Raw genomic sequence first — 15,481 nt, forward strand, 5'->3', positions numbered from 1 at the left:
TCCCTGTGCAAAAACAGTATATGGGCCCCTGGTTCTCCAATCATAAAGCATTATAGATCACACACCATATGTATACCCAACATGGTATTCCCACCCTTGTCTCCCAGTATAAAATATTTTATTGTATTATATGTACAATAGTTTGCTATATATTAGTAATACCATAGGTGAACTATACAGTGGAAACATGTGCAACCAAACCTTGGGTTTTAAGACCATGGCACTGACAGTCTAACGGCAGTGTCAGGTCTCTCATTAACAGAAGGATGTTTTATTGCCTATATGTGAGCAAGTGGACCCTGCATAGAGGCATAACCTGAAACCCCTTGGCCCTAATGCACACTGCAACATTGAGCAAAAGGACCTTGTGAACCCCTGTATGGTCTAGGCCTCAGAAACATCCCCAATCTCTTCACCCCCATAGTTATAATCCTGACCCTGTGGAACTGGATCTTCTGTATTAATCTGAATTTACATCTAATATAAGAAATTGTCTTTAAAACTTGTTTTTTATTTATTTTTTTGCCTAGATTTTAATGAAATAGAGCCCCAACCAGGTATTCCAAAAAACCAAAAAGATACAGGAGAGAGAAAACAACAGGCAATATCATCCAATATGCTCAACCCATCCTTTAGACTAGTGAGTGAAAACACAATATCGCATAGTACCAAAAAGAAAAGTGACTGCAAGGAATATAGACGCGACAAAAGTCAGAAATTACCAACTAACATGTGGGATGTAAAGAATCCAGTCACATCCCCAATACAGGATAACATCACTTGGGCAGATGTTCTACCGACACTTGTGGCATCACTGTCTATGTCTGCACAGAATGGCTTTTATCCTCAACAAAAAGACATTTCAGTAACTGATAGCAACTCTGTGCCAGCACCACGAGGATCTTCTTCTTCCCAATTTACCATTAATACAAGCATTACATCCAAGACCAAAATTCCTAACAAGTCTATCAAAATGTGTCTGGCATGTCCAAAACTGCCGGCAATAGTACCGGAAGCATCTCTCAAGAAATGTATTCAACCTGTAATGAACACAGGTCCTTTGTCTGTTGTGCAACACCGGCCATATCAGAGCACAAACCCATTCTTCAATTCAGGTGAGGTCATGTTTAATATTAAAAGTATTTATTTGGTACAGGACATGTTTTGTGCAAACTAAGTTGACTAGGAACTGTCATAATTTTTTGAGCATCGTACATAAAATGGCTTTACTATACTTATGAGTAGTGTTGCTCGCGAATATTCGCAATTCGAATATTATTCGCGAATATCGCAAATTCGCGAATTCGTGAATTTCGCGAATATAGCGCTATATATTAGTAATTACGAATATTCGTTTTTTATTTTTATTTTTCTTCACAGTACACATCACAGTGATCACCCCTCTCTGCTTCCAGCTTGTGTGGTGTAAAGAAGGCTCTAATACTACTGTGTGAGACTGGCGTGCGACAATTCGCATATGCGAAAATTAGCATATGCTACTTTTCGCATATGCGAATTTGCACATATGTTAATTTTCGTATACGCGTATTTTCGCATACGCGAAAATAAAACGAGAATATAACGAATATGCGAATATACGCGAATATATGACGAATATTCGTCCATATATTCGCGAATATTCGTGAATTCGAATATGGCCTATGCCGCTCAACACTACTTATGAGTGGACCTGCATTTCCAGAGGCCGTCAGTTGAAAGTTCTGTTTTTTAAGAGGTTATCTAGGAATATGAAAACAGAGCAAATTTCTTCCAAAACCAGCACCACACCTGTCCTCAGGTTGTTTGTGGTATTATATCTTCAATAGAATTGAACTGCAGTGTCGCATACAACCTAAGGACAGATGATGTGCTGTTTTTAGAAGAAATCAGCTCTGTTTTTCTAATCCTGGATAACCCCTTTAATGTATTTTTACTACTAGCATGTAGTTGACAATGGACACCAAAAACCGCTATATTGACCACATCCCAACAGTGATACTTAGCTGTTGACCCCCTCACACACACACTTTTCTACAGATGGTCTATGGATAGAAAATTTCCTAAAATATCAGACCTAGGCAACTGTTTTGGAAACATGTTGCAATGGCCAAAAGACTAAATTTCTTGTGTGGTGGTTCTGCAGGGAAATTTCACACTTACTGTCAGGCTTTCTCACAGATTACTGCTGGAGTTAGGGTTGGTAAGAAAAAGTTATTCTTACCTACCCCCAGTCCACTGCAGGTACCGCATCAGCTCCTGTTGCTGCTCCTTCTTGTCCCCAGGTGCTTGTCTTTTCTGCCTGATTTTAAGCTAAACAGGACCTTCCTGCTCAGCAAATCCCTGGCTGCAGTAGTTTCTTATCTAAAACAGTAACTGACTGAGCACTTAGGTCCTTTAAAGGGGTAATCTACCCCTAGACATCTTATCCCATATTCAAAGGATGGGGATAAGATGTTTGATTGCACGGGTCCAGCCTCAGGGTGATGGTGTGATGTCACGGCCGCCTGCACCAAGAATTCTGAACATAATGTTCAGAACGCTGGGTGCTGCACGGAGATGGCGCACAGGGGGTGTGTGGGGGTTGTGTATGTGTGTGTGTGTGGCCAATCAGACACCTTATCCCGTATTCTTTGGATAGGGGATAAGATATCTAGGGGCAGAGTACCCCTTTAATGTCTCAAAAGCAGTGAGAAGAGCATTGGAGCCCTGGAAAGAAAGCACTACAAAAGGGAACTACAGTGGGACCTGGGAATCTGGGGTAAGAAAGTATAGTTTTTTTTAACTGTCTAATGTGAATGAGACAAGGCCCAATCTTTAAGCGCTTGGAAAGATAAGCTATCATGAGATGAGTCTGACAACAGCTTTCTCCTTTTCATGAAAGTTTGGTGGAACCAAATGTGAAGAGATAGGCGTTAGCTGCATAAATGTCTGTCCAACAGCTATCGAATATGTATGGGTATTTTAAAGTGCATATGACACCTTGATCACCCGCACTAAACCCAATTAACAGGGTTACAGTGCGGGTCAACATGATTAAAAACAGGTATAAATCACCCCATCCATGTACGGTTCCTGCAAACCAGGTTGTATACAGGCACCATTGCTAGCCCCCCTCCCTGCGGAAAGGAGGCTTTAGCCGGTATACAGAGCTTTCCTGCCTCTGATCTCAAATAACCTCCCACCTCATAAATATTCATAGACCCTTTGCTCATGTGAGATCAAGGTGGGTGGGCATATGGGAGCAGAAGGAGGTGGAGGCAGGGAAGCACTGTATACGAGCTCCTGCCTCCATTGTGCAGGGGACATTAGCAATGGTTCCAGTATACAGCCTTGATCTCTGTAACCGGACCACCCATCAGGGTGAGTTATACCTCTTTTTATTTTGGTTGACCAGCACTATTGTCCTGTTTATTGGGTTCAGTGCGGGTAAACAAGGTGTCAGATTTGCTTTAAAGGGGTACTCCAGCCCTAATACATTTTATCCCCTATGCTTTGGATAGGGGATAAGATGTCTGATCGCAGGGGTCCCTCCACTGGGGACCCCCGCAATCTGTCATTCCGCACCCACCTTTGTGAGCTCTGTGCAGCGCTGGAGGCTTCGAGTGTGAAGAGTGACGACCACGGGGCAGGAGTATCGGGACATTACGACTCTGCCCCCATGTGATGTCACACCCCGCCCCCTCAATGCAAGTCTATTGGAGGGGGCGTGACGTTAATATATTTTCCATGAATACCAATTACAGTTCTCTTAGAAGAGGCCATCATTGTGTTGTCAAAGACCTTTCAAGGTCCCAAATAATCATAAAAAAGGGGTCATTTTGCAGTTTTTTCCATACACAATGGCACAACTATATATTTATCTTACTGCAGCTCAGATCTATTCACTTGATAGGCCATAATGTGTATTGCCTGAAACCTTCCCAACGTATAAAAATGTATCAGCTGTCAAATCCTTTACACATAAGAAGACATACACCGCTTTATGCCTAAACAATGCCGCTATGAGCCTCGGGTGACCTGTGTCTTAGAACGAGTAGTAAATAGAGTTGTGCCAAGAATGTGGAGACAATATAATATCGTTACTGCAAACATCACTGGCAGTAACATTTCCCATTCATCATGTGAATGGCTGCAGGTCTTTTACAAAGTATGCAAAGCAAAAAACATTATGTTGCGTAAACAAAACTTTAGCACCCAAAATTCATTCTGGCAGCCATACAAGAATCACAGACTCTGGAAATGAAGAGCAGATGAAATACTATTTACATCATATTCTGGAATATTTCTCTTCTATATAATCAGAGACATTTCTATGCACATTCTCAGAAGTCAGTGAGTTACGAGCTCTTTGGGGATCACATCTGTACCAATCGACGGGTTTTTATTTTTCAAGTTTTCCATCAAAAGCTGCAATTTGACTTCATCAGAGCCGGCTTAGTTGCATTATTTGTAATGTCTTGTCTACAAGATCCCGGGTATTCTATACTACAAAAGCCACCTTACAGAATCAAAGGCAGCCTGTAATCATGTATTCCTCTCCGAATGATAGGGAAAGGATACCATGCTTTGTTTGTAATGATTTAAATGGATAGTCTTACTCTCTCCAGAGTAAAAGTAGCTAAGTGGATACATTATAAATATTTAGTATGCAGAAAGGCCTGGCAGAGTTTTAGGACAGACTTTCCAGTCAGTTTAGATACTTGCTCCACGGGGCACTATGGAAATTAATTAAGGACATTTTCACATGAATCTAGAGAGTCGACTTGAAATGTTAGATTATGAAATAGTTGCCGGAGGACAGGAACAAGAGTTCACAGTTTAGTTATGAGAACAGACTGGAAAGTCTAATAATTGTTTGTTATACTTTTATGGAAACATGTTTTTTTTTTTTTTTTTACATGGAACGAGCCTTACAGGGACTTTTTGAAGTTCATTAAGAAAATTGGTGCCATTTAGGGAGCAATGATTCGTATTAAAAGTGCCTAAGCTTTGAGCTGTGGCACAAAGAGAAGAAGCAATTTGACCAAAATTATACACACACTAGGCTAACGCGCAACTAACATAGGATAATTTTTGTTATGGATTCTGCCATATAGTGCACAGCCAGAGTCCACTTCTACTTATGTGTAATAGGGATATGTGTGTGCTAAAGTAAAAAAAAAATCAAGTTTCTCCCTTTTAATTTGCACCCAATACCCCACAATAAGCGAAAACAGAATTTTAGATATTTTGTGGAGGCACAAATCTGGGGAAGGGTACATAAAATGATTTTCTGCATTGAAAGTTCCCAATTGCACAGTTCCATCACTTTTCCTAAAGCTGGCTGCCCTACCAAGCTACCATATATACTCGAGTATAAGCTGACCCGAATATAAGCCGAGGCCCCTAATTTCACCCCAAAAACCCAGGAAAAGTTATTGACTCGACTATAAGCCTAGGGTGGGAAATAGATCATCCCCCCCTGTCATCATCCAGACCCCCGTCATTAACACCCCCGTCGTCATCACCCTGTCATCATCCCCCCTTCATCATCACCGCCTGTCATCATCCCCCCTTCATCATTACTCTGTCATCATCCCCGCCTGTCATCATCCCCTTGTCATCATCCCACACCCCCCTTCATCATCCCCCTGTCATCATCCCACACCCCCCTCTTCATCATCACCGCCTGTCATCATCCCACCCCCCCTCATCATCACCGCCTGTCATCATCCCCCTGTCATCATCCCACCCCCCCTCTTCATCATCACCGCCTGTCAGTCCAGTGGTCTTCAAACTGCGGACCTCCAGATGTTTCAAAACTACAACTCCCAGCATGCCCGGGCATGCTGGGAGTTGTAGTTTTGAAACATCTGGAGGTCCGCAGGTTGAAGACCACTGCTGCCTTCGTCATCATCCAGCCCCCCCCCCCTTTGTTTAGTACTCACCTCACCTCCCCTTGGTGGGAAGGAAGGGTGAGCTGGTCCGGGCCATCTATGCTGCAGGGACCATCCGTGGGGAGGGATAGTTGTTCCGGGCAGTCCATCTTCTCTGTGCTTCGGGCCCAGCCCCGGACTAGTGACGTTGCCTTGAAGACGACACACAGGGATGTTCATGCGCAATGTCCCTGTCACGATGCCGGCTGGCAGGTAGTGGACCCTCTGTGCCAGAGAGGGATTGGCGTGGACCGTGCTAGTGGACCGGTTCTAAGCCACTACTGGTTTTCACCAGAGCCCGCCGCAAAGCGGGATGGTCTTGCTGCGGCGGTAGTGACCAGGTCGTATCCACTAGCAACGGCTCACCTCTCTGGCTGCTGAAGATAGGCGCGGTACAAGGGAGTAGGCAGAAGCAAGGTCGGACGTAGCAGAAGGTCGGGGCAGGCAGCAAGGATCGTAGTCAGGGGCAACGGCAGAAGGTCTGGAAACACAGGCAAGGAACACACAAGGAACGCTTTCACTGGCACTAAGGCAACAAGATCCGGCAAGGGAGTGCAAGGGAAGTGAGGTAATATAGGGAAGTGCACAGGTGAAAACCCTAATTGGAACCACTGCGCCAATCAGCGGCGCAGTGGCCCTTTAAATCGCAGAGACCCGGCGCGCGCGCGCCCTAGGGAGCGGGGCCGCGCGCGCCGGGACAGAACAGACGGGGAGCGAGTCAGGTAGGGGAGCCGGGGTGCGCATCGCGAGCGGGCGCTACCCGCATCGCGAATCGCATCCCGGCTGGCAGCAGGATCGCAGCGCCCCGGGTCAGAGGACGTGACCGGAGCGCTGCAGCGGAGGGAGTGAAGCGAGCGCTCCGGGGAGGAGCGGGGACCCGGAGCGCTCGGCGTAACAGTACCCCCCCCCTTGGGTCTCCCCCTCTTCTTGGAGCCTGAGAACCTGAGGAGCAGACTTTTGTCAAGGATGTTGTCCTCAGGTTCCCAGGATCTCTCTTCAGGACCACAACCCTCCCAGTCTACTAAAAAAAAATTTTTCCCTCTGACCTTTTTGGCAGCCAAAATTTCCTTGACCGAGAAGACGTCCGAGGAGCCGGAAACAGGAGTGGGAGGAACAGATTTGGGAGAAAAACGGTTGAGGATGAGTGGTTTGAGAAGAGAGACGTGAAAGGCATTAGGGATACGAAGAGAAGGAGGAAGAAGAAGTTTATAAGAGACAGGATTAATTTGACACAAAATTTTGAAAGGACCAAGATAGCGTGGTCCCAACTTGTAGCTAGGGACACGGAAGCGGACATATTTAGCGGAGAGCCATACCTTGTCTCCAGGGGAAAAAACGGGGGGAGCTCTTCTTTTCTTATCCGCGAACCTCTTCATGCGTGAAGAAGCCTGTAAGAGAGAATTTTGGGTCTCTCTCCATATAATGGAAAGGTCACGAGAAATTTCATCCACAGCGGGCAGACCAGAGGGCAAGGGGGTAGGGAGGGGGGGAAGAGGGTGACGGCCGTACACCACGAAAAATGGGGATTTGGAGGAAGATTCAGAGACCCTGAAGTTATACGAAAATTCGGCCCATGGAAGGAGATCTGCCCAGTCATCCTGGCGGGAGGAAACAAAATGTCGCAAATAATCACCCAGGATCTGGTTAATTCTTTCTACTTGTCCATTGGACTGGGGATGATATGCAGAGGAAAAATTTAATTTAATCTTGAGTTGTTTACAGAGAGCCCTCCAGAATTTAGACACGAATTGGACCCCTCTATCCGAGACAATCTGCGTAGGCAACCCGTGAAGACGAAAAATGTGTACAAAAAATTGTTTAGCCAACTGAGGCGCAGAAGGAAGACCAGGAAGAGGGATGAAATGTGCCATTTTGGAGAATCGATCAACGACCACCCAAATAACGGTGTTGCCACGGGAAGGGGGTAAATCAGTAATAAAATCCATACCAATCAGAGACCAAGGCTGTTCGGGGACAGGCAGAGGATGAAGAAAACCAGCGGGCTTCTGGCGAGGAGTCTTATCCCGGGCACAGATAGTGCAGGCTCGCACAAAGTCCCCAACATCCGTCTCCAGAGTCGGCCACCAATAGAAGCGGGAGATGAGTTGCACAGATTTCTTGATGCCCGCATGACCTGCGAGATGGGAGGAGTGACCCCATTTGAGGATTCCGAGGCGTTGGCGTGGAGAAACAAAGGTCTTTCCTGGAGGAGTCTGCCTGATGGAGGCAGGAGAAGTGGAGATCAGGCAGTCAGGTGGAATGATGTGTTGCGGAGGGAGATCAACTTCTGAGGCATCCGAGGAACGAGAGAGAGCATCGGCCCTAATGTTCTTATCGGCAGGACGAAAGTGAATCTCAAAATTAAATCGGGCAAAGAACAGAGACCACCGGGCCTGGCGAGGATTCAGCCGTTGGGCCGACTGGAGGTAGGAGAGGTTCTTGTGGTCGGTGTAGATAATAACAGGAAATCTTGATCCCTCCAGCAGATGCCTCCATTCCTCAAGTGCTAATTTAATGGCTAGAAGCTCTCGATCCCCGATGGAGTAGTTCCTCTCCGCTGGAGAGAAGGTCCTAGAGAAAAAACCACAAGTGACAGCATGCCCGGAAGGATTTTTTTGTAGAAGAACAGCTCCAGCTCCTACTGAGGAGGCATCAACCTCCAATAGGAAGGGTTTGGAAGGGTCAGGTCTGGAGAGCACGGGAGCCGAAGAAAAGGCAGACTTGAGTCGTTTAAAGGAGTCTTCTGCTTGAGGAGGCCAGGACTTGGGATCAGCATTTTTCTTGGTTAAAGCCACGATAGGAGCCACAATGGTAGAAAAATGTGGAATAAATTGCCTGTAATAATTGGCGAACCCCAAAAAGCGTTGGATAGCACGGAGTCCGGAGGGGCGTGGCCAATTTAAGACGGCAGAGAGTTTGTCTGGATCCATCTGTAGTCCCTGGCCAGAGACCAAATATCCTAGAAAAGGAAGAGATTGGCATTCAAACAGACATTTCTCAATTTTGGCATAGAGTTGGTTGTCACGAAGTCTCTGAAGAACCATACGGACATGCTGGCGGTGTTCTTCTAGATTGGCAGAAAAAATTAGGATATCGTCCAGATATACCACAACACAGGAGTATAACAGATCACGAAAAATTTCATTGACAAAGTCTTGGAAGACGGCAGGGGCATTGCACAGTCCAAAGGGCATGACCAGATACTCAAAGTGTCCATCTCTGGTGTTAAATGCCGTTTTCCACTCGTCCCCCTCTCTGATGCGGATGAGGTTATAGGCGCCTCTTAAGTCCAATTTAGTGAAGATGTGGGCACCTTGGAGGCGATCAAAGAGTTCAGAGATGAGGGGTAAGGGGTAGCGGTTCTTAACCGTGATTTTATTAAGACCGCGGTAGTCAATGCAAGGACGTAGGGAGCCATCTTTTTTGGACACAAAGAAAAATCCGGCTCCGGCAGGAGAGGAGGATTTACGGATAAAGCCCTTTTTTAGATTCTCCTGGACGTATTCGGACATGGCAAGAGTCTCTGGGGCAGAGAGAGGATAAATTCTGCCCCGGGGTGGAGTAGTACCCGGGAGGAGGTCGATAGGGCAATCATAAGGCCTGTGAGGAGGTAGAGTCTCAGCTTGTTTTTTGCAGAAAACATCCGCGAAGTCCATATAGGCCTTAGGGAGACCGGTTACTGGAGGAACCACAGAGTTACGGCAAGGGTTACTGGGAACCGGTTTTAGACAGTTCTTGGAACAAGAGGACCCCCAACTCTTGATCTCCCCAGTGGACCAATCCAGGGTTGGGGAATGAAGTTGAAGCCAGGGAAGTCCAAGAAGAATCTCCGAGGTGCAATTGGGGAGGACCAAAAGTTCAATCCTCTCATGATGAGATCCGATGCTCATAAGAAGGGGCTCCGTGCGGAAACGTATGGTACAGTCCAGTCTTTCATTATTTACACAATTGATGTAGAGGGGTCTGGCGAGACTGGTCACTGGGATGTTGAACCTGTTGACGAGAGAGGCCAAAATAAAATTTCCTGCAGATCCAGAGTCCAAGAAGGCCACTGTAGAGAAGGAGAAGGCAGAGGCAGACATCCGCACAGGCACAGTAAGACGTGGAGAAGCAGAGTAGACATCAAGGACTGTCTCACCTTTGTGCGGAGTCAGCGTACGTCTTTCCAGGCGGGGAGGACGGATAGGACAATCCCTCAGGAAGTGTTCGGTACTAGCACAGTACAGGCAGAGGTTCTCCATACGGCGTCGTGTCCTCTCTTGAGGTGTCAGGCGAGACCGGTCGACCTGCATAGCCTCCACGGCGGGAGGCACAGGAACAGATTGCAGGGGACCAGAGGAGAGAGGAGCCGAGGAGACGAAACGCCTCGTGCGAACAGAGTCCATATCTTGGCGGAGTTCCTGACGCCTTTCAGAAAAACGCATGTCAATGCGAGTGGCTAGGTGAATAAGTTCATGTAGATTAGCAGGAATTTCTCGTGCGGCCAGAACATCTTTAATGTTGCTGGATAGGCCTTTTTTGAAGGTCGCGCAGAGGGCCTCATTATTCCAGGACAATTCTGAAGCAAGTGTACGGAATTGTACGGCATACTCGCCAACGGAAGAATTACCCTGGACCAGGTTCAACAGGGCAGTCTCAGCAGAAGAGGCTCGGGCAGGTTCCTCAAAGACACTTCGGATTTCCGAGAAGAAGGAGTGTACAGAGGCAGTGACGGGGTCATTGCGGTCCCAGAGCGGTGTGGCCCATGACAGGGCTTTTCCGGACAGAAGACTGACTACGAAAGCCACCTTAGACCTTTCAGTGGGAAACAGGTCCGACATCATCTCCAGATGCAGGGAACATTGGGAAAGAAAGCCACGGCAAAACTTAGAGTCCCCATCAAATTTATCCGGCAAGGATAAGCGTATCCCAGGAGCGGCCACTCGCTGCGGAGGAGGTGCAGGAGCTGGCGGAGGAGATGACTGCTGAAGCTGTGGTAGCAACTGTTGTAGCATAACGGTCAGTTGAGACAGCTGTTGGCCTTGTTGCGCTATCTGTTGTGACTGCTGGGCGACCACCGTGGTGAGGTCAGCGACAACTGGCAGAGGAACTTCAGCGGGATCCATGGCCGGATCTACTGTCACGATGCCGGCTGGCAGGTAGTGGACCCTCTGTGCCAGAGAGGGATTGGCGTGGACCGTGCTAGTGGACCGGTTCTAAGCCACTACTGGTTTTCACCAGAGCCCGCCGCAAAGCGGGATGGTCTTGCTGCGGCGGTAGTGACCAGGTCGTATCCACTAGCAACGGCTCACCTCTCTGGCTGCTGAAGATAGGCGCGGTACAAGGGAGTAGGCAGAAGCAAGGTCGGACGTAGCAGAAGGTCGGGGCAGGCAGCAAGGATCGTAGTCAGGGGCAACGGCAGAAGGTCTGGAAACACAGGCAAGGAACACACAAGGAACGCTTTCACTGGCACTAAGGCAACAAGATCCGGCAAGGGAGTGCAAGGGAAGTGAGGTAATATAGGGAAGTGCACAGGTGAAAACCCTAATTGGAACCACTGCGCCAATCAGCGGCGCAGTGGCCCTTTAAATCGCAGAGACCCGGCGCGCGCGCGCCCTAGGGAGCGGGGCCGCGCGCGCCGGGACAGAACAGACGGGGAGCGAGTCAGGTAGGGGAGCCGGGGTGCGCATCGCGAGCGGGCGCTACCCGCATCGCGAATCGCATCCCGGCTGGCAGCAGGATCGCAGCGCCCCGGGTCAGAGGACGTGACCGGAGCGCTGCAGCGGAGGGAGTGAAGCGAGCGCTCCGGGGAGGAGCGGGGACCCGGAGCGCTCGGCGTAACAGTCCCTGTGCGTCATCGTCAAGGCAACGTCACTAGTCCGGAGCCGGGCCCGAAGCGCGAAGAAGAGGCCCCCCGGTGAAGATGGACAGCCCGGAAAAACTATCCCTCCCCACCGGACGATCCCTGCCGCATAGATGGCCCGGACCAGCTCACCCTTCCTTCCCACCGAGGGGAAGTGAGGTGAGTACAAAACAAAAGAGGGGGGCTGGATGATGACGAAGGCCGCAGTGGTCTTCAACCTGCGGACCTCCAGATGTTTCAAAACTACAACTCCCAGCATGCCCGGACAGCCAATGGCTGTCCGGACATGCTGGCAGTTGTAGTTTTGCAACATCTGGAGGTCCGCAGGTTGAAGACCACTGAACAGGCGGAGAGTTCACTCGAGTATAGGCCGAGGGGGGTGTTTTCAGCACGAAAAATCGTGCTGAAAAACTTGGCTTATACTCGAGTATATACGGTAAGTAGTCAGGGGAGAAGGGCATTGGTAAGAGAGGTGACCATGAATCCAATGCTCACTCTGGCTCATAAGATCCTGTGTAAAGATTGAAGGAAGTTCTATAAGGTCAATCATCACTGAAGAACTCCACCAAATTCTAAGTGTCATGTCTGTAGGAAACCAGGCGCTGCTCATCACCTTTCTCATATTATTGCTACAGTGACACACAGTGGTTGCAACATCAAGCTGAACGGGTGTTTTTCAGCTACAGGAAGACTGGTCAGGGTTGATGGAAACCTGAATGTAGCAAGGTACAGATATAAACTTAATGAAAACTGATCCAGAGTTCTCTGGACCTCAGACTGGGTCGAAGGTTCACCTTCCAACAAGACAATTACCCTAAACACACAGCCAAGACAATACAGGAGCAGCTTAGGGACAACCCTGTGAACGTCCTTGATTGGCCAAGTCAGAGCCCTGGAACCCTATGAAAAATCTATGGAGAGAACTGAAAATGTCTCCCACTGATGGCCCACATCTAGTGTTAAGCAACATAGGCCATATTCGAAATTGCGAATATATGGACGAATTCGCGTATGCGAAAATTTACATATGTGAAAATTAGCATATGCAAAAATTAGCATAAATGAAAATTCGCATATGCGATAATTAGCATATGCAAAATTTCGCATATGCAAAAATTTCACATATGCAAAAATTTGCGCGCCAGTCTCGCACAGTTAGTATTAGAGCCTTCTTTACACCACACAAGCTGGAAGCAGAGAGGGGTGATCACTGTGATGTGTACTGTGAAAAAAAAAAAAACTATATTCGTAATTACGAATATATAGTGCTATATTCGTGAATTTAATTTGCATTGCGAATATTTGCGAGCAACACTACCCACATCTAACCTGACAGAGCTTAGGAGGATCTGCAGAGAAGAATGGCAGAATATCCCTAAATCCATATGTGTAAACCTTGTAGCCTCATCCCCAAGATCTCGGCTGCGGCACCCCAGACATCTGGTGCATGGAGCGAACTTTGCTCTGTGCTGCATGACTCCCGAGGTGGGGTGGGGGCTCATAATGTCACGCCCTGCTCGTGACATCATGTCTACGCCCCCCAATGTAAGTCTATGGGATGGGGCATTACGGCTGCCACGCCCCCTCCCATAGACTTGCATAGTGGGGGCGTAGCCGTAACATCACAAGCAGGGCGTGGCCGTAATGTCACGAGCCTCCGTTGCTGCACCCGACGTTCTAAACCAACACCGGGTGCAGCAGGGAGATAACAGGGGTCCAGAGCGGTGGGACCCCCCAATCAGACATCTTATCAGTTCTCTGCCCCTAGATAAGATGTCTAGGGGCAGAGTACCCCTAGGTTTCATAGATACTATTTCATATATACTTTACCAATACTGAAGCTGACGTCTAAAACTTCTTAATGGCTGATCATGGAAGACTAAAATACCCATATAAATAAGAATAATTGACAAATGATCCCTTCTGACAATATTTGACAATTCAAATAATCGTTCAATGTTTTTTAATATTGATACATTTTATTTTCTTTCTAGTGACTCCAACAATAGCTGAGAGAGGACAAGCAGCACTGGCCGTGCAATCTATTGAGAACATTTCCAGTTTTCCTAGAACTTCACAGCTTGGTTTATTCCGCTATGGTTTATACCCGCCTACGTCTTTATTTAATGTCACGCCCAGTCCCATCCAGGCCTCCAATCCGCACATAACATGGCTGTATACAGGAGTGTCCTCCATGGATCTGACCAGCCCCACATTTGTAGTTCCTGTGTTTCCAAGGTATCCTACCAACCCTTTTCTCTAAACTAAGCGAATGGCAATAAAGCTAAGCAAAATTACAGCCTAAAAGGTTTTGTTCTTAATCATTTTTCAGATTAGTATTAATATCTGGGAGTTGTAGTTTTGCAACAGCTGGGAAACACTGATCTAGATGTTTCTACATTGTGGCATATTGTCATGAAGCACACTAAGCTATCCAGATGTCGACTACAGACTATAAAAGAAGCTAAAACACAACCTATTTAATCCAACGCTCTTTATCAAAATGAAATGTAGCGGTGGATTTCCTGTGCAGTGATGACAGATAACAGAATTTCCTGTTTAGATAAACTACATTGAACACCTGTGTAACGTAAAGCTGATATAGTGTGCAGTGACGCTGTGTGGGGCTATTGACAAGGAATATCGGCACTGGTCATTTATGGCACTCAGTTCTGAAGACTTTCCAATAGAACAAAAAGTGGCTCTAGAGGTGCTTCTCCTTGTTTAAACTCATGAATTTAACATTGAAAATAAAACATTAAGTTGTACGTACTGTCACGATGCCGGCTGGCAGGTAGTGGATCCTCTGTGCCAGAGAGGGATTGGCGAGGACCGCGCTAGTGGACCGGTTCTAAGTCACTACTGGTTTTCACCAGAGCCCGCCGCAAAGCGGGATGGTCTTGCTGCGGCGGTAGTGACCAGGTCGTATCCACTAGCAACGGCTCACCTCTCTGACTGCTGATGATAGGCGAGGTACAAGGGAGTAGACAGAAGCAAGGTCGGACGTAGCAGAAGGTCGGGGGCAGGCGGCAAGGTTCGTAGTCAGGGTGGATAGCAGAAGTTCTGGTACACAGGCTTTAGACACACAAAACGCTTTCACTAGGCACAAGGGCAACAAGATCCGGCAAGGGAGTGCATGGGAGGAGGTTAGATATAGTCAGGGACCAGGTGGAAGCCAATTAAGCTAATTGGGCCAGGCACCAATCATTGGTGCACTGGCCCTTTAAGTCTCAGGGAGCTGGCGCGCGCGCGCCCTAGAGAGCGGAGCCGCGCGCGCCAGCACATGACAGCAGGGGACGGGAACGGGTAAGTGACCTGGGATGCGATTCGCGAGCGGGCGCGTCCCGCTGTGCGAATCGCATCCCCAACGGCCATGACAGTGCAGCGCTCCCGGTCAGCGGGACTGACCGGGGAGCTGCAGGGAGAAAGACGCCGTGAGCGCTCCGGGGAGGAGCGGGGACCCGGAGCGCTAGGCGTAACAGTACCCCCCCCCTTAGGTCTCCCCTTTTTTTTGTCCGGTGACTGCCTCCCCTGGGATGAGGACACCGGGAAGGAATGGATGGTTTCCTCAATGGCAGGCAGTACAGCAGGAGTAGGAATGGGGAGGGGGGGCAGAGGGTGAAGCTTGGCACGGGGCAGGGAGACACAAGGACGGGAGCCATGAGGGGACACAGAGGCTTGCCTGAAGGGACTGGGAGGGAGGGAGAGGCATTTTCTGTGGCAG

At 48.2% G+C, this 15,481-nt stretch overlaps 1 protein-coding gene across 1 annotated transcript in view; it reads left to right on the plus strand.

Moving 5' to 3' along the window:
• ENTHD1 (ENTH domain containing 1) overlaps positions 1-14,080 on the plus strand; it is a 96,269-nt gene extending 82,189 nt beyond the window's left edge. The window contains exons 7-8 of the mRNA XM_056524013.1: positions 531-1,115; positions 13,752-14,080. Coding sequence (XP_056379988.1) covers positions 531-1,115; positions 13,752-14,020 — 854 coding nt within the window. The 3' untranslated portion in view covers positions 14,021-14,080. The remainder of the gene's footprint in view (positions 1-530; positions 1,116-13,751) is intronic.
• The last annotated feature ends 1,401 nt before the right edge of the window (positions 14,081-15,481 follow it).

Source organism: Hyla sarda, chromosome 6 (genome assembly GCF_029499605.1).
Source record: "Hyla sarda isolate aHylSar1 chromosome 6, aHylSar1.hap1, whole genome shotgun sequence".
Classification (NCBI taxonomy): Eukaryota; Metazoa; Chordata; class Amphibia; order Anura; family Hylidae; genus Hyla; species Hyla sarda.